At 38.4% G+C, this 20022-nt stretch overlaps 1 protein-coding gene across 2 annotated transcripts in view; it reads left to right on the forward strand.

Moving 5' to 3' along the window:
* Nox4 (NADPH oxidase 4) overlaps positions 1-20022 on the forward strand; it is a 147336-nt gene that overhangs the window by 98476 nt on the left and 28838 nt on the right. For both annotated transcript variants that reach the window (XM_060367489.1, XM_060367490.1), the window contains exon 13: positions 5692-5773. In XM_060367489.1, coding sequence (XP_060223472.1) covers positions 5692-5773 — 82 coding nt within the window. The remainder of the gene's footprint in view (positions 1-5691; positions 5774-20022) is intronic.

A 20022-nucleotide genomic window follows, 5' to 3' on the forward strand; every position in this document is an offset into this window, starting at 1 on the left:
GTTTTATTCATAGCATGTGGCAAATAACAACTACTCAGTAAATATTTTATTCATCAAGGAAACACATGTATAAATTAAAGTAATACTTCAACCCCCTCTCTAAGCATGATATTTAGTTGGTGTATTGGTCTCTGTAAGGTCCTCCTGGGCCCAGGTATTTTGGCTCTGCTGTTCTCATTGTGAAGTTCCTGTCCCTTCCAGGTCTTTCTATCTCCCTCTCCTTCCATAAGGATTCTGGCACACTAAGGACCATGCATGGAGAGAATCTAGACCCAATGTTCATAGGAAACCCATTGGCTGCTCAGTTTCCAAATAGGTTCCCTACTAAGGGTAACAGAGGCTGACTCTGACATGAACTTAGTGGCTGGCTCTTTGGTCACCTCCCATGTGGGATACAGCCTTGCCAGGCCACAGAGGAAGATGATGTAGCCAGCCTTGATGAGACCTTATAGACTAGGGTCAGATAGAAGTGGAGGAGGTCCTCCCCTATCAGGGGACTAGGGAGAGTGCATACAGGGGGAAGAAGGAGGATAGGTGGGACTGATGAGACAAGGGAGAGGGCTGCAGTAAATTGTGAGTAAATTGTAGTAAATTAATATGTAAATAAAATTTAATTCCCTACATATTATTCTTATGTCCAATTCTAAACTGTCTTCCACTAGAGATTGTTACTCTTTATTAATGTGGAAGAAAAGAGGTAAATATTATCAAATGTATTTAGTTTCCTCTTATTACCAGGAAGAGAAGGTAATTACCAGGAAGAGAAGGTTTTCTCCATAGGTTTTATAAAATATCCTTAATCAGCTCTCTCTCTCTCTCTCTCTCTCTCTCTCTCTCTCTCTCTCTCTCTCTTTCTCACCCATCCCTCTTCCTCTCTCTCTTTCTCTCTCTCTTTATCACTTGCTTTTATTTAATTATCAACATGTTCAGCAATTTTTGCAGTTCTGAGCCTGTTCCCTAGTGTAGCATATACTTATAACCTGGGTGTCTTTCTGTAATAGCTTTGTCTTTTATATTACACCTTTAACTCACTGAGTACTAGACATGAAGTATCAGAGAAATCCTCTTTCCTCTTGGGATTCTTAGTCTGATCAATAAAGGAATTAAAAATGTACTCAACACAATGTTCAAGGACTCTAAAATATAGAATAATTTGGATCTTGTTCTAAAAGTGTGCAAAAATGCATTTTGTCATTTAGACCATATTTGATAATGGCACCTGTCTCAAGAAATCTATGTCTGAGATGACCTTAGCAGTGAGCACATGCTTCTGCAATCCAGGTGTTTACAAAACATCTGGAACATGGAAAATGGCTTATCCCTGACCTTGGTCCCAACAGTGAGCATGTGTCTGTGCAATCCAGATGTTCACCACACAACAGGAACATGGTTTACTCCTGACTTGGTCTTTCTTCCTGGCATTCAAATGTGTTTCACCTAGCGTTGACAAATTTTACAGAGAATCTCTGTGTACCAAGTATAGGGTACTTTTAAAAAATAAAAAACAGTTAAAACTGGCAAATAGGTGCAGCATAAAGGTTAATAGAAAAAAGAAAATTTGTATGTACTAATAAATATGGAATAAATGTGTCATTTTGTGGCAATGATATCACCCTTGAGAAATGCTTTATATGGCTGCCTTTCTTTGCTTATGTATTTGAAGTAAGTGAAGCATTAATTTTCATATTGGAGATAATGGTGAAGCAGACAGGGAAAAAAAGACCACCTAGAGAAAGAGAGTGATTTGAAGTTACCAAAAATCTCTCTGATAGGGTCCCTCCAAGAAAGAAATTCCTCTGCATGATATTACTGAGGAAACTAAGTTCTGTAATCAAAAGAATCTTAGGTTATAAAGGATAGCATTTATGAGTGTCAATTTTTCTCTTAGATAATTTCATTTTCCGCCTCTTTTTCCTTGTGTGATAGGAAGATCTCATTTTCACAAGATGAATAGGTCCCTATACTTTTCATTGACATTACACAAATTCCTGTTATAGTTAATATACTTCACAGTGCTGATAATCGGAAGATCGATACTTTCTCCCAAAGATGTCATGAAACTGGGTCATAGGAAATAGAACAAAAAGAAAACCATTCTAAATCATGATCATGAAAAGTTATTTTTCTTATTTTGTTTTTGAGTATCTAGAGCAATAGCTAGATTGTATCATAAATGATTGTCTATATAGCACACGTTAACATAATTCTGTATAGGACATCTTTCAGGTCTGTTTTGTGATTTAAGTCTGAGAGAAATAAAAAGAAGATGAAAGTCTCTAAAAGCTTGTGTCAATTAAGAAATCCCCTACTGATGGAAAATCACCCCCAGACATCCCTACTTCATTAGTCAGCTCATCACAGCATCACGGCAGCGAGTCCCTTGGTTCTTGTCAGTGGCTTTAACATCTTCCTCTAAAATGCCCTATGAAAGGCCTGAACAGTAGTGTTGGAAAACTGCTGTTTTCTAAGGAAATAGTGTGACAGCTGAGAAACAATACTCAGTTTGGCCTTTTGCTACATGAGAGGTACTGTTTTACTTTTCTTTCTCAGCAAATGAAAAAAAATCAAATTATGTTTTCTCCAGAATCAGATGAAGAATGGGATGGCAGCTGAATAAAGATGGCAGGAATCTGAGAGGCTGAGCATCACACATAATTTATCTTTGTTTTCATAAAGAACAAACATAATCAGTAAATACACTGGAATAGAAAAAAGTAACTGATCAGATTTGGGAACTTATTTGTATAGTAATAAAAAACATTTAAGAAGACAAAATTGCGAGGTACTGCATATTTATTGTGTGTCTGTGAACTTTCCTTAACAGTAATGGATGAAAGACGGAGATGGATTTTTGATGCTGTTCACTTAGTGTTCTTTGCATTTACTATGCTTATATGTATGCATACTGTTACTTATTTTGGTAATTTTATACTTGGAGACGTTTTATCCTGGCTTTATAATCAAAAGTTTCAGGCGATATATAAAATGAGGGAAACCCATCACTGGAAAAATAATGTATTAAAGCAGAATAATATGTATTATGTTCAGGGAATCATACGAAAGAAGAGGGAGTTAGTAAGACCTGGAGAGGACAGGAGCTCCGCAAGGACCAAATATATCTGGGCACTGGGGTGTTTTCTGAGACTGATTCTCCATCTAAGGACCATGCATGGATATAACCTAGAACCCCTGCTCAGATGTAGCCCATGGCAGCTCAGTATCTAAGTGGGTTTTCCTAGTAAGGGGAACAGGGACTGTCTCTTACATGAACTCAGTGGCTGGCTCTTTGACGTCCCCCCTCCCTCAAGGGAGGAGCAGGCTTTCTAGGCCACAGAGGAAGCTAATGCAGCCAGTCCTGATGAGACCTGATAAACTAGGGTCAGATGGAAGGGGAGGAGGGCCTCCCCTATCAGTGGACTTAGAGAGGGGCAGGGAGGAAATGAGGGAGGGAGGGTGTCATTGGAAGGGAATGAGGGAGGGGGCTACAGCTGGGATACAAAGTGAAAAACTATAATTAATATAAAAAATAAAAATTTAATTAAAAAATTCACATTTTAGGATCTTTTAAGCAAGTTTGGAAATCATTCTCCAAATTTCTATTCTCCAAGTATCTATTAGATACTTTTACTAACAGAGGATATCTACCATACCTTTTTGATAAAACATTCTTTACATGATACATAAAGTTCTTGATTTCTTTTGGACTTAATTTTATTTTCAGAATACTTTTTAGAAAAGGATTAAGTGGATAAAATATTTAGAATCAGGTAAATATTGCATATTACTCATTTATACTAAAAGGTAAAGTTATGTATCATCAAAATATAGAGGCCATTAATTTAAATGAGAGAAGAAGGCTGTATATAGGAGGATTTGGAGGGATGAAGCAGAAGGGGAAATGGTGTAATTGTAATCCTAAATAATACAAGAAACAATTTTAAAAGAAGAAAACATACGAATTTCAAAAGTAGTTGATCGTAATTTCATTGGAACAAATACTAACTTCATAGATTTAAAAATAACAATGTAACAGATGTTGGTATTCGTTAATATTTCAAAAATGTGGATTCAAATTAAAGAGGAAATACAAATAGAGAAAACATGTGCTACAGCTTTGGAACTCTACGCTTCAGAATGGAACCAGAAAACCTCATGCCGTTCTTGGATCCTACCACTTTATCCCCAACTGTGTTCTCAAGATTGTCTGAGTGACAAAAACAGAAAGTAAATAAAATGGAAACCAGAAATGATTCTGATTTAATATATGAAAATAAATTCCATGACCTATTTCAGGAATACTCTGCGTCCAGTCTGCTTATAGGTGACTAATTTTAGTAATTGGGGAAGAGTAAAGTTACCAAGTGTAGGTCTTTTGTGTTTCCTGAAGAATTCTCACCTTCATTGTTGGTAGATTTACAACAGCATAGGAATTGTAGCAGAGCATATTACTGCAGCTTGGTTGTGTAAGCTGGTCAATACTATTTATTCTCATAATTTTCTGGTTGATACATGACCAACTATTCTATTGAGTCATGATGATTTACCTTGTCTGGATTGATTTCATTACAGTAATGTCAGAGCAATGCATGCAGCTAGGCAGTGATTGTATTGCTAATGTAACACTGGACACCATTTATCCCTCCTGCCTTTGTCATACTTTCTTCTTCTTGCCTTTATTATGAAAAGTATATGCTTCCTTGAAGTCCATTAATCTAAATCTTGTTCCATGGCCTGCTCTCCTCTTTTGATTTCTCTAAACTCATTTATTTAGTAATCATGATAATATAATTAGAGCATTTGAAACATTAATATTTATTATTTCATCACAATATAATTAATTCTATGAAATATTAACAGTTATTCACAGTGACCTTTTTGCTTCTCCATTACTGAATCTTTCTGCATCTTCCTAAAAATTAACCGTGAAATATAGTTGACTGCATCATTCCTGTTTTCATTGGCTTGTTTGTTTTTCATTGGCTCCAAATACTATATTGAATCAATGCATCATTTCATTGCTTTTTTTAAATAAAATAATATTTTGAGATTTTCCCTCTCAAATGTATATTAATATTAGTAAACTTTTAGTTATAAGTGAAAATATCCAGTTTACTTTAATTAGGAAGTATTCTACTGAATCAAGTTGCTCATTCTAATGTCTAGGAGAAGTTTAGATATTTCTGTTTATGGTTGTTTGTAAAATGTTGCTATGAATGATCTTTTCCTTGCTACCTAAGTCACATGTAAATATTACTTCAGGGTATGGAATGAAAATACTTGGCAATGGTCAATGCAAAGCTCACATTTCCAGGAGAGATATAAATTGCTCTTCTGTATCGCATCTGGAATATTAGTAGCATATAATAATACATTTGGTCTTTTCATTGATCTTATGTAAGTTCTTACAGATGCCTGCCAAGTAACAAAAGAGCTATTAGTGGTATATTTCTTAACTCCTACTGCCCAAATTAATAACACTGTACTGTTAATAGTAGCATCATGTGTCTGTTTTGTGAGCTTTCCCTGACTTTAAAAGTCTATACTAAAGAATATTCGGTCAAAGATAGTCTTAGCGAGTATGTTATTTTGTTTATAAAATACATGCAGACAGCAGAAGGACAAACAACCCTATTTTCACAGCACTCTGGTGACTTATTTTATTTTTCACAGTTATATTTTTTCTTTTGACAGAACGATTCCGAGATTTACTACTGCCTCCATCAAGCCAAGACTCTGAGATTCTGCCCTTCATTCAATCTAGAAATTACCCCAAGTAAGTAACAAGAGTTTTGCTCAGTATTAAAAAGGGAAGGCTCAGATGTTACAAGAAATTGGTGCAAGGAAGGTAAAATATAATTGTTCTTTGGAGTTTGTGAAAATTCTGAGTAATTTAGCCTAACCAACTTGGATCCTGTTTGTAATGTATGATCTTTGACTCTTCATAAATAGTCCAGATGACAGAGCTCTGCTTCTAAGAACAATGAGATGTGACAAGGGAGTTGTTTCTGTATGTAGGTAATGAACCTTCTGTATAATGATGCTGTATCATCAAAGGGTGGCTCTTCATCCTATTATCTATTTTCTATATTTTTAATAAATTTATTCATTTTATATCCTAATCACAGGACCCTGCCTACTCTCCTCCTGGTTCCACCCTTCCACCTTTTTCTCCCTTTTTCCCTCCCCTTCTCCTCAGAAAAAGGCCACCGCTACCCACTTACAAACCCACCCCAGTACATCAAATCGTATGAGGGTTTATAACACCCTTTTCTGTTGAGTCCCAACAAGGTACCCAGCTAGGGGAGAGTGAGTCAAAAGCAGGCAATGAAGTCCATGTCAGATATGACCTACACTCCCCTTGTTACAAGGAGACCCAGTTAAGGACCAAGGTCCCCATCAATCACATATGTGTTGTATGTCTAGGTCCAGGCCATGCATGCTCTTTGGTTGGTTCTTCAGTCTCTGTAAGCCCCTATGTGCCTAGGTTAGTTGACACCTTGGTCTTCTTGAGGGATTCTTGTTGCCTCGAGGACCTTCTGTCTTTCTCCACACTCTTCTATAAGACTCCCCTCGGTCCACCTAATGTTTGGCTGTGGGTCTCAGCACCTCTTTTTTTCCACAGCTGTATGAAGCCTCAGGACAGCCATGCTAGGCTCCTATAATGTGTATTGTTCTGCTTCTGCATTACCTCAGTCAGCATGATCTTTTCTAGGTCCATCCATTTTCCTGAAATTTTCATGATTTCCTTGTTTCCAATAGTTGAGTAGTATTCCATTGAGTAAATGTACCACAAATTCTCTATTCATTCTCAGTCGGGGGACATCTGCGTTGTTTCCAGATTTCTGGCTGTTAAAAATAAAGCTGCTACGAACATAGCTGAGCAAGTGTTCATGTAGTATGATTGAGCTTCTTTTGGGAATATGTGCAGGAGTGGTATAGCTGGGTCTTGAGGTTGGTCTATTCCCAACTTTCTGAGAAATTGCCAGATTGATTTCCAAAGTGCTTGTGCAAATTTGCACTCCCTCCACAATGGAGCAGTGTTCCCCTTGTTCCACACCCTGACCAGCATAGTATTTAAATAAAGATTATCCTCATAGTTTTCTTTCTTTCTTTTTTCTGATTCACTAGTATACACTCTTTTTTAGTAAAAATAAATAGTCGTATGATCAAAATATAAGATAAAAAGCAAGATGCCTACCCTATATTACAAACGTTACATACAAATGATAATACTTATAGAGTGTACAATACCAAGCATAAACTCACTATATTCTAATATAGTGAGTATAACTAATGTACGCTGTCAGATTTTGGATTTGGTGTAAACTCTAACGAGGTGCATGGTTTCCTTTACTCCTTAGCATTCTCTGAACAAGAGAAATCTAACAAAGAAATAGAGAATAAAAGTGTAACCTTCAGATGAAAAATACTCAGAGGTAGAAAAATGACTCATTAATGAAATTTGTGTGTAAGAGAGATAGACAGAGAGAGAGAGAAGTAGAGAGAGAGAGCTATATTAGAGGAAAGTCATTTGAAAAGCATTTCCTGATTCTGGCGATCATTGTTCTAAAATAATACAAAGTGCATTAATTATATTCTTAAATTTAAAAACTCTCATTTGACCCTTTGCCAAAATCAGGGTCATCCATTCTTTCTTTAGAGTTCAAGCACTGACATTGCTCTGTGGAAGTTCTCAGAATGTGAATAGATGAAGACAAAACAATGACTCAAAGAAAGGTACACTGAACTGCACAGTCAGTGTGGATTCGTAGGTTAGAGAAAATGAGCAGGAGTAACAAGTTTGATTGCTCAGTCTCCGCTCATGCCACCGTCATTATGTCTGAAGAGATGCTGGTTTATGGTATATCTGAAGGATATTTATATTTATCTTCCTATCCTTATAAAAATAGCTCAGATGTGCAAAATGTTTGAGGATGTCTGGCATCATTTAGACGTTACAGTGGACAATTAAGCCTCAAAATATGACCCAGTAGGAAGATTTAGTACAGATATGCATAAAGTGTTGAGAGAGCACAGGATGAAATTACTTCCACTTTGTTTGCACAAGGAGTCAGTCTTATGGGCAGTAGCGTCTGGCAGTCCGGCGTCCACTGACTATAAAGAGAAATATAATTTGTGACAGCGTCAGAGTTGTTCTTTGGCTTGACTGCCAAAATGCAACCTTTTGTTTGGACAGCACAATCTGTATCTCAACACAATCTCATTTCCAAGTGGCTGCCTAAAAGTGGCTCCAAATGATAAGGTTGCGCAATATCTCCAAAGTCCTCAAATGACCTCAGGTTTCATCTCTTTACTGGACCACTTTCCTCTTTATCCTCTGTACTTGGAGTTCTATTTCTAGAAATGATTGCTTTCCTTTTTAGTAGTTTTTATTCATTTATGTGTAACATATTTTGAAGAAACTTTTATTATCTTCTATAATAATGAATAAATATTAGTAAAATACAGAATAGCAGTTGTGTCAGGAATTATACTACATGAAGGTATTTTTAAGTTTCTTCTTCATTCTCTTCCTCCTCCTCGTGTTCTTCCTTGTCATCCTCCTTCTCAATTTTTTTTTGAGGCAGTGTTTCTTTATGTAGTACTGGCTGTCCTGGAACTCATTCTGTAGACCAGGCTGACCTCAAGCTCACAGAGATCCAACTGCCTCTGACTCCCTAGTGCTGAGATTAAGGACATGAACCATCACCTCCAGGAAATATAACATCTGTGGTTTCTTAGTGTCTGTGAGGTATTTGTCCAGGCCCTTCTGGTTTTCATAGTTTTGATGAGAAACCAGGTATAAGATAGGTTTCAGGGAGGATATGAGGGGGATTCAAGTAGAAACTCCTAGTAGCAGAGGCCACAGAGACTGAAGAGGTCACCCTCTTAACTAGACTAGTCTTCTAGTAAAGGGCAGGGAACACCAACCCACCCACAAAAACTTCTCCCCCAAATATACCCTGACTATGCAATGTGCAGGGATAAAGATAGAGCAGGTAGAAGAGAAATTGATGGAATGCCCAAGTAATGCCTGGCCCAACCAAAGATATACCCTATAGGAGAGGAGAGTGACAACTCCTGACACAATGAAGGGATACTCTGCTAAACTTGCAGACAGGAGACTGTCAAAGTTGTCCTCTGAGAGGCTCTACCCTGCAGTGCCTCAAAAAAGATGCTGCGACTCACCACCAAACATTGGATAATGTGTAGGGAGTCTTGGGGAATAGTGGGAGAAAAGAGAAAAGGACCCGGAAGTGACAGGAGCTCTACAAGAAAAACAACAGAGCCAACTAACCAGGGCCCAAAGGGGCTTGCTGAGACTGGAGCATCAATCAAGGACCATGAATGAACTGGACTTAGGACTCCTACAGAAATGTAGCAGATGGGCAGCTTAGGCTTCAAGTGGGCACTCTAGTAATGGAAGTGGGGACTGCCTCAGACATGGACTCACTTGCCAGCTTTCAGATAACTTTCCCCTGCCTGGACTGCCTTAGCAGGCCACAGGGGAAGAGGACACATTCAGTCTTTTTATTATTTTTTTATTAATTAAAGTTTATTCACTTTATATCTCACCTGTAGCTTCCTCCCTCTTCCCTTCCCAACCCCACCCTCCACCCCTCTTCTCTACCCATGCCCCTTCCCCAGTCCACTGATAGGGGAGGTCCTCCTCCCCTTCCATTTGATCCTAGCCTATCAGGTCTCATCTGGACTGGCTGCATTGTCTTCCTCTGTGGCCTGGTAGAGCTGCCACCCACTAAGGGTGAGGTGATCAAAGAGCAGGCCAATCATTTTATGTCAGAGACAATCCCTGTTCTCATTACTAGGGAACCCACATGGACACAGCTGCCATGGGCTACATCTGTACAGGGCTTCTAGGCTATCTCCATGAATGGTCCTTGGTTGGAGTAGCAATCCTAAAAAAACACCCCTGTGTCCAGATTTTTTTTAGTTCCGTTGCTCTCCCTGTAGAGCTCCTGTTCCCTGAAGGTCTTCCATCTCCCCCTACTTTCATAAGATTCCCTGCACTCTGCCCAAGGTTTGGCTATGAGTCTCAGCATCTGCTTTGATACACTGCCAGTTAGAGTCTTTCAGAGGCCCTCTGTGTTAGGCTCCTGTCTTGTTCCCTGTTTTCTCCCACTTCAGATGTCTATCCCATTTGCTTTCTGATTGAGGAATGAACAACTACCCTAAGGTCCTCCTTCTTGTTTAGCTTCTTTAGGAGTAGAGATTTTAATATGTTTATCCTATATTACATGACTAATATCCACTTATAAGTGAATGTATACCATGTGTGTCTTTCTGCTTCTGGGATACCTCATTCAGGATGTCATTTGCCTGCAAATTTCATGATTTTCTTGTTTTTAATTGCTGAGTGGTATTTCATTGTGTAAATGTATCACAATTTCGTATCCATTTCTCAACTGAGGGACATCTGGGTTGTTTCCAGGCTCTGGCTATTACAAATAAAGCTGCCATGAACATGGTTGAGCAAATGTCCTTGTTGTATACTTGAGCATCTTTTGGAAATATGCCTAAAAGTGGTATAGATGGATCTTGAGGTAGTGTTACTTTTAATTAGATGAGCTGGTGTGGATGGGAAAAGGATCCCCCTTTTCCTCAGAAAAGGGGAGGGGGAAGGGGAGTCGAGACAGTGTGAGACTTTAAGGGTATGAAGGAAGGGGCTACACTGATGTAAAGTAAATAAAATTAATAAACGAGAAGTAAAAGAAATGAATTCTCATTTTATTCCTCACTTTTATCTCTCTGTTTTTCACTTTCTTGAGTACATGCTTTTCCCTGGGGTAGCTTGAAAGCTCTATGTTGGATCTGTGGGATATTCTTACTGCACTCCAGTCTGACCCTGTCAAAGAGATTACTGTTCTCCACAGCAAGGATGACCTGGTGATAGGATATGTTTGCGGAGTGAAGTCTCTTTCTGCTGTGTTCCTACCTTTGCAATAAGGGGGCTATTCTAGAAGTTTCCGCAACCACTACTATTTGTGTTGTTCTTTGCAATACATAGACTATTTTAATATTGCCTCTCATTGTTGAGACTATAGAACGGCTCAATGGCTAAGGGGCTTGATGCTCTTGAAGAAGACGTGAGTGTGGTTCCCAGAAACCACATCAGGTGGCCCACAACAGCCTATGCGGAATCTGCACTTCTGACTTCCACAAACACCTGCACTCACAACAGGCACCTAATTTCACAGATGCACAAACACTCAAAACCAAAAATAAAACAGATCTCTTTTATAAATGTAAAATAAAGAAGAATTATTGTCTATTATTTTCTCATCCTTATACTTACTGTGATCTTTTCTACTAGTGGGATTATAATACTTAGCTGGCAAGAGAACTAAAACCATTAAATTTTTGCTTGTATGGAGAATGGAATCATGAGTATTTATGATGCTGTTGTTGGTTTCAAAGCTAGGGAAGCAATATGTCAAAATGGAGTTATTCTAGTAATATTAGCAGGTAGTAACTTCCAGGACCCATCAGATTCAACTCAGAAATAAAACTCTTGAGTCTGGAACTGCAAAAATGTAGACCACTAAAATCAAGTGATTTTAGAAAATGGAAGCACTGTTTAAATGTTAAGAAAAATCCAGAAAGTGGTACTCAAAGAAGAGGGCCGTTAGTGAATGGCAGAGTAACTTTCTTAGTTATAAGAACTGGTTCTGGAAGGGCCATGGGAGTCAGCTGGCTGGAGTTGACTTGATGTTTCTTACACTCTGGAGATGTAGGTATATCTAAAGAGATACACACTTGAAATTATGTGATTTGGCATCCAGTTCTTGAGAGAGATGGACTGTGTTGGTTTGTCCTATCTTCTGTTGTTATTACCTACCTGACATCTTTCAGTCTCAGCAGACTTTGGGTTTATGAAGTCTTTTTTAGATTGGGACTTCTGTTGTTTCTAACTAGTACATTTTTTAGAAATTCTTTCTTTCTGAAGAGATCTTAAATATCTGGTCTGGTAAGACTGCTCCTCCCTCAGGGGGAAAAGATCAAAAAGCCAGACACTGAGTTCATGTCAGAGACAGTCCCTGTTCCCATTACTATGGAACCCACTTGGACACTGAATTGCCGTGAGCTACATCTGTGCAGGGTTTCTAGGTTATCTCCACAGAGGAAGACGATGCAGCCACTCCTGATGAGACCTAACAGACTAGGATCAGAAGGAAGGGGAGGAAGTCCTACCCTATCAGCGGACTGGGGGAGGGGCATGGGTAGAAAAGGGGGAGGGAGGGTGGCATTGGAAGGGGAGTGGGGAGAGAGCTACATGGGGGATACAAATAAACTAATTAGAATTAATAACAATAAATATATAAATATTCTGGTCTGAGCAGACTGGTGGATCAGTGGAATAGAATAGAAGACCCAGAAATAAACCCAAACATGTACGGATACTTGATTTTTGACCAAAAAAAAAAAAAGACAGCATCTTCAGCAAATGGTGCTGGTCTAACTGGATGTCAAACGCAAATAGATCCGTATTTATCATGCTGCACAAACTTAAGTCCAAGTGGATCAAAGATCTCAACATAAACCCAGACACACTAAACCTGTTAGAAGAAAAAATGGGGAAGAGCCTTGAACTCATTGGCAAAGGAGACAACTTCCTGAACAGAACACCAACAGCACAGGCTCTAAGATCAACAATCAATAAATGAGACCTCATGGAACTGAAGAGCTTCTGTAAAGCAAAGGATACTGTTGTCAGAACAAAATGACAGCCTACAGACTGGGAAAGGATCTTCACCAACCTTATATCTGACAGAGTTAATATCCAGAATGTATAAAGAACTCAAGAAGTTAAACAACAACAAATCAAGTAATCCAATTTAAAAAAATGGGGTGCACAGATAAACAGAGAATTCTCAATAGAGGAATATCAAAGGGCAGAGAAACACTTTGAGAAATATTCAATGTCCTTAGTCATTAGCAAAATGCAAATCAAAACGACCCTGAGATTTCACCTGACACACATCAGAATGGCTAAGATCAAAATCTCAAGTGACAACACATGCTTCTGGAGAGGATGTGGAGAATGGAGACCCCTCATTGCTGGTGGGAATGTAAACTTGTACAATCATTTTGGAAATCAATCTGGCACTTTCTCAGACAATTAGGAATAATGTTACCACAAGATCCAGCTATACCACTCCTAGGCTTATATCCAAAATATGCTCAAGTATGCAACAAGGACGTATGCTCAACCATGTTCATAGCAGCTTTATTTGTAATAGCCAGAACCTGGAAACAACCCAGATGTCCATCAACAGAGGAATGGATTCAGAAATTGTGGTACATTTATACAATGGAATACTACTCAGCAATTAAGAACAAGAAAATCATGAAATTTGCAAGCAAATGGTGGGATCTAGAAAAGATCATCCTGAGTGAGGTATCCCAGAAGCAGAAAGACACACATGGTATACATTCACTTATAAGTGGATATTAGTCATGTAATATAGGATAAACATACTGAAATCTATACTCCTAAAGAAGCTAAACAAGAAGGAGGACCGTAGGGTAGTTGTTCATTCCTCAATCAGAAAGCAAATGGGATGGACATCTGAAGTGGGAGAAAACAGGGAACAAGACAGGAGCCTACCACAGAGGGCCTCTGGAAGACTCTAACCAGCAGTGTATCAAAGCAGATGCTGAGACTCATAGTCAAACCTTGGGCAGATTTCAGGGAATCTAATGGAAGAAGGAGGAGATAGAAAGACCTGCAGAGGACAGGAACTCTACAAGGAGAACAACAAAGCCAAAAAAATCTGGGCCCAGGGGGACTTGCAGAGACTGATGCATCAACCAAGGATCATTCATGGAGGTAACCTAGACCCCTTGCTCAGATGTAGCCCATGGCAGCTCAGTGTCCAAGTGGGTGTCCTAGTAAGGGGAGCAGGGACTGTCTCTGACATGAACTCAGTGGCTGGCTCTTTGATCACCTCCCCCTGGGGGAGTGCAGCTGTACCAGGCCACAGAGGAAGACAAGGCAGCCTGTCCTGATGAGACCTGATAAGCTAGGGTCAGATGGAAAGGAATGAGGACCTCCTCTATCTGTGGACTGCGGAGGAAAATGAGGGGAAAAGAGTGTGAGAGTGGGATGGGGAAGGGAGGGAGGACAGGGCTACAGTTTGGATACAAATTGAATACATTGTAATAATAAAAAAAAATTAAAAATAAAAAAAATCTGGTCTGGATGTCTTTGAATGATAATGTCATGCCTTGCATGTGTGAGCCCTAGCTTTGATCCCTAAAATGGAAAGAAGAAAAAAATACAAAAACACAAGAAAGAACTTCAAAGCCCATATTGCTGTTGTTGACTAAAAAACACTCCCTTTTTAACATTGTCACCTTTCTTTTTTAATTGAATTTTATTTATATAATTATTTATTACACTTTATTCACTTTGTATAACTGCTGCAAGCCCCTTCCCTCCTCTCATCCTAGCCCCACCTACACCCGCTTTCTCCCCCTATGCCCTTTCCATAATCCCCTTATAGGGGAGATTCTCCTCTCTTCTGTCTGACCCTTGATTATCAGGTCTCATCAAGGCTGGGTGCATTATTTTCCTTTGTGGCCTAGCAAGGCTGCAACCCCTAGGGGGAGGTGATCGAAGAGCCAGCCACTGAGTTCATGTCAGAGACAGCCCCTGTATCCCTTACTAGGGAACTCACTTGGAAACTGTCATTTTTCAAAAACATATTCATCTCTAGACCAACAGAAACTTCCTGATAACAGAAAGTTATCAGAGATAATCTACAATTTCTGGAACATGAAATTGTTCTTGAAAAATACTGTTTAAATGAATACTGAAAAGTAAGTTAAAAGCCATCCTTAAATGAGTCAATTCATAATAGGTATAAGAGTATAATTTCAATAGAATTCTTATTGTATGGCAATTCCAATCCAGAAATAATTTATCCTGTCATCTAAAGTGATGAATGGTTTCTGTGAAGGACTTCTTAGCATTTTATTAGCAGTGTTTCCTTCCCTAAGTGTCTACTGAAGTCCAAATCCCCTAGCAATATCTTTGTTTGGTATTTTTGTGTCTGCAGGGAAGGAGGGGAGGAGGATGAGGTGCCAGGTTCAGTGCTTCCTAGGGAAGCAAGTTTTGTTTGTTTGTTTGTTTTTTGTTTTGTTTTGTTTTGTTTTCTGAAATGTATGAGTGAGTGAGATCTACTGCCTCCTACAGTTTCAATTAAAATGTTATGTGTTTCCAGGACCTACCATGATCCCTGTATGTAAAATAACCACCTGCAGTAGGTCAGAGGAATATCAATTGAGAGAGAAGCATGTAAAGATATACTCAATGTCCTTGGTCATCCAGGAGATGCAAATCAAAACGACCCTAAGATTCCACCTTACACCCATCAGTAGGGCTAAGATAAAAAAACTCAAGTGACAGCACATGGTGGAAAGAATGTGGGAAAAGGGGAACCTTCCTCCACTGCTGATGGGAATGTAAACTCATATAACCACTTTGGAAATCAATCTGGTGCTTTCTTAGAGAATTAGAAATAGTAGGAATAGTACAACCTCAAGATCTTCGATGCCATTCCTGGGTATCTATCCAAAAGATCCTCAAAAATACAAGAACATTTGCTCAACTATCTTCATAGCAGCTTCATTCCTAATAGCCAAAATCTGGAAACAACCCCAGATGCCCCTCAGCTGAGGACTGTATACAGTGATTGTGGCACATTTACACAATGAAATATTACTACTCAGCAATTAAAAACAAGGAAATGATGTAATTTGCAGACAAATGGGTGGAACTAGAAAAGATCATGCTGAAGTGAGGTGTCCCAGAGCAGAATGGCACACTTGATATATACTCACTTATAAGTGGATATTAACTGTATAATATAGGCTAATCATACTAAAATCCACAGACCCTAAAAAAGCTAAGCAAGGAGGACCTTAGGGAAGAGGCTTAATCCTCACTCAGAAAGGCAAACAGGATAAATATCGGAAGTAGGAAAAGACAGGGAACAGGACAGGAGCCTTCCACAGGAGAGCTCTGAAGGACTCTACCAATCCAGGTATCGAAGCAGATGCTGAGACTCATAGCCAAACTTTGGGCAGAGTGCAGGGAATTTTATGGAAGAAGGGGGGGGATAGAAAGACCTGGAGGGGACATGAGCATCACAAGAAGACCAGTAGAGAAAAAAAAATAATCTGGGTTATGGGGTCCTGCAGAGGCTGATGAATCAATCAAGGAACATGCATGGAGAGGACCTATACCCCCTGCTCAGATGTAGCCCATGGCAGCTCAGTCTCCAAGTGAGTTCCCTAGTAAAGGGAACAGGGGCTGTCTGTGACATGGATTCAGTGGCTGGCTCTTTAATCACTTCCCCTTAGGAGGGTGCCAACTAAGCCACAGAGAAGGAGGATTCAGACAGTCCTGATGAGACCTGATTGTCTAGGGTCAGATAGTAGAGGAGAAGGATCTCCCCTATCAGTGGACTAGGGGAGGGACGTGGGGGAGGAATTATAAAGGGGGAGGGGCTGGGAGGAAATGAGGGAAGAGGCTACAGCCTGCTTACAAACTGACTAAATTGTAATTAAATAATAATAAAGAAAAAATTAAAATAAAACAAAATATCTCAGAAGACTGGTTAATCAACTCCAGCTTAACAAACAACTAAAACAATTTAGAAAATAGCAATGGAAATTACTTTTTATTTTTGTTTTTTATATTAATTACAGTTTATTCACTTTGTATCCCAGCTGTATCCTCCTCATTTCCTCCCAACCCCACCCTTCCTCCCTCATCTTCTCCCATGCCCCTCTCTAAGTCCACTGATGGAAGGGTTCCTTCTCCCCTTAATGGAAATTATTTTAAGAGAAAACATCTCAAAATATAACATATGCTTATGTTGTTTTTGGTGAATCGTGGAAAGTTATGGCACCTTCACTTAGATATGCTGTTCTTCATAAAAGAACTTTTAATCACCTATCAACTGAAGTTTTAAAATATGTCCATATATTAATTGCAGTGTTGTAGAATTGAACACTTGTATTTAATCTCAACAATCTTGTCACATATATAATAATTATAAAATCCAAGTACTGAAGGCCACTATTACTCAAAATGGAAAGCCAGGGAATTTTGCATATTAATCAAGTTAATAGCTAAAAATTATATTTAAGTTATTTTATAATATCTTTCTGCCTCTCAAAAAAATCTAGGTCTTCCCAGGTAACCAGGCACTAGTAATTTTGTAATTTTCCATTCCCTTCACCCCTGTTTAGACACTGTGTGTGTTTGGGGGGGGTGTAGGGTGCTGGAGAATGACCAGTGTATGCTAATTACAGTTAAAGGGGTCAGATTCTCCTACTGCTTCCACACAATCAGGAGACTATAGCTAACAGATACTGTATACTTTTAAATGTAGTATAAATTTGGGTATGTTGTGCCTTCATTTTCATTGAATTCTAGGAATACTTTAATTTCTTTCTTTATTTCTTCTCTGACTCAGCTGTCATTTAGTAGCAGGTTGTTCAGTTTCCATGTGTGTATAGATCTTTTGCTATTTCTGTCATTGAGGTCCATCCAGCTTCATTCCATGGTGATCTGATATGATACAAGGGGTTATTTCAATCTTCTTGTATCTGTTGAGGCTTGCTATGTGACCAACTATGTGGTCTATTTTGGAGAAGGTTCCATGAGGTGCTGAGAAGAAGGTAAATTCTTTTGTATTTGAGTGTAATGTTCTGTAAATGTCTGTTAGGTCCATTTGATTCATAACCTCTGTCAGGGACATTGTTTCTTTGTTTAATTTCTGTTTTGTTGACCTGTCCTTTGTTGAGAGTGGCGTGTTGAAGTCTCCCACTATTAATGTGTGGGGATCTATTTGTGATTTAAGTTACCAAGGGCCATTCATGGGTTTAACCTAAGATGCCTGCACAGGTGTAGCCCATGGCAGTTCAGTGTCCAAGTGGGTTCCATAGTAATGGGAACAGGGACTGTCTCTGACATGAACTGATTGGCTTGCTCTTTAATCACCTCCCCCTGAGAGGGGAGCAGCCTTACCAGGTCACAGAAGATGACAATGCAGCCACTCCTGAGAGACCTAATAGACTAGGATCAGAAGGAAGGAAAAGAAGACCTCTCCTATTAGTAGACTTGGGGAGGGGCATGCATGCAGAAGGGGGAGGGAGGGAGCGATTTGGGAAGTGGGAAGAGAGGAGAAAGGGAACTACAGGGGGATACAAAGTGAATAAAGTGTAATTAATAAAGAATTAAAAAATAAAAACTAAACAAGCAGTGCTTAAAATATAGTATAAATCATTCTGAATAAGCTGATATAAGTGTTTTATTGTAAATTCAGGTTTCAAAATATTAACTGGGACTCATTTATATGTATGACTTCTATGGTTAAATGTAGCAATTTATAACAAATGTTTTGAATGAACAGTAACTGATTCTCCAAGATCTATCAGAGCAAATCCATACCATTCCCTATCTTGTTTTAAGTTCTGTCCATTTCTCTGTCTACGCTGTACTGTGTCCTAATGACATAATGTAGATACACTGATGTCATCAGTAGAAAGGATCTACTGATGTTTGTGTTGCGTTCTACAATTCCTAACAGTTTTTCTCTGTATCATCACATCCTGTCTGTTTTATAAATGAAAGAAATGAAGTTTAGAGAGGTCAAGTAGATTGCCTATGATCTCATTCCGAGTAAATGGCTGGGACTCCAAGTTCTAGTGTTCTTGTTCAAAGCTATTACAAAACACCAGAGAGAGAATAACTATGTGAGGAGGGAGAATCATGTGTTGTTTTGGAAGCAGATAATTAGAAAAATGGGTTTTCTTCTTCATGATTCCTTTCACTTATTTGTTGATGAAATAAAAATAAATAAATATTATTGTTGAAGATTGCCAAGATCTCTTCCTTTAAATATCAGTGCATTCAATTAATTTGTTATTTATCTTATTTAAGGATTCTTTCAGATTAAGATTCGAAAATCCATGAGTTAGATCTCAAGTCATTGCTAGTCTTGAATCAAAAATAGCACTATCATCCAAATAATTCACATATAGTTCATGGTTGTTGACGAAATGAAAGACACGAGTTAAGTAGACAGAATAATAATCATCCACATATCATTCTGTAATGTACTTAGCATTAGTAGAATGTCTTACATGTTTTAAACACTACATTAAACATATTAACTTTGCTCATTGTTTCTTTAGGTAAAGGTTTTTGTTTTTTTTTTTCCTTTACTAGATTCGGTATTTTTCAAAACCAAAATTTGCAAGTTTTCTCTCTCAATAACACACATGCGTTACCTAGAATGGCCTAAGTTCTGTCAGTGTAAACCGTAAATCTTGAACTAGCACTGCCATGTGCTTCAGTGTGGTAAAACACTAAAGGAATTTGTTTTCTGCGTAGGTAGCATCTTTTGTGAATCATTGAGTCTCCAGTATTGCATCATTCAAGCAACAATGCAGAGATTTAGTCTGTTTCTCATTTTGGGGTCAATACATAACAAATATGGAAAATGACATTTGCCTGTCCCAGAAATGGAAAATTGCTTATATTTAGAACCCAGTAAATAGAACTGTCCATATGAACCAATAAATCACAGATATGTGGAAAATAAAGTCACTTGTTTGAAAGTAAAAACAAACTGTAAGTGATGACTAAATACCACGAAGCCCAGAATTCAGAGAAATGGCTATTAATGCATTTATTTAACAGACAACTAACCTATAATTCCACATGTGTATAATCTTAGCTGGCCTTCTATTTCAGCAGCCTCTAAACATTAATGACATATAAACAAGCTTTTTATAAAGTTTGAAAAGATATACTGTTTGAAAAGATGTCCTTGAAAAATAGTTTTAAAAAAATGGCAGTGTCTCATATACATTGTGTCTATCTTTCTTGCCTATCAAGATGTCTGAAACAAAGTGTAAGTATAATCATTCTACACTAATCACTGGTAACTCATTTGACTATAAAACGAGTATTTCAGACATCAG

The sequence above is a fragment of the Meriones unguiculatus genome, chromosome 14, assembly GCF_030254825.1.
Source record: "Meriones unguiculatus strain TT.TT164.6M chromosome 14, Bangor_MerUng_6.1, whole genome shotgun sequence".
Lineage (NCBI taxonomy): Eukaryota > Metazoa > Chordata > Mammalia > Rodentia > Muridae > Meriones > Meriones unguiculatus.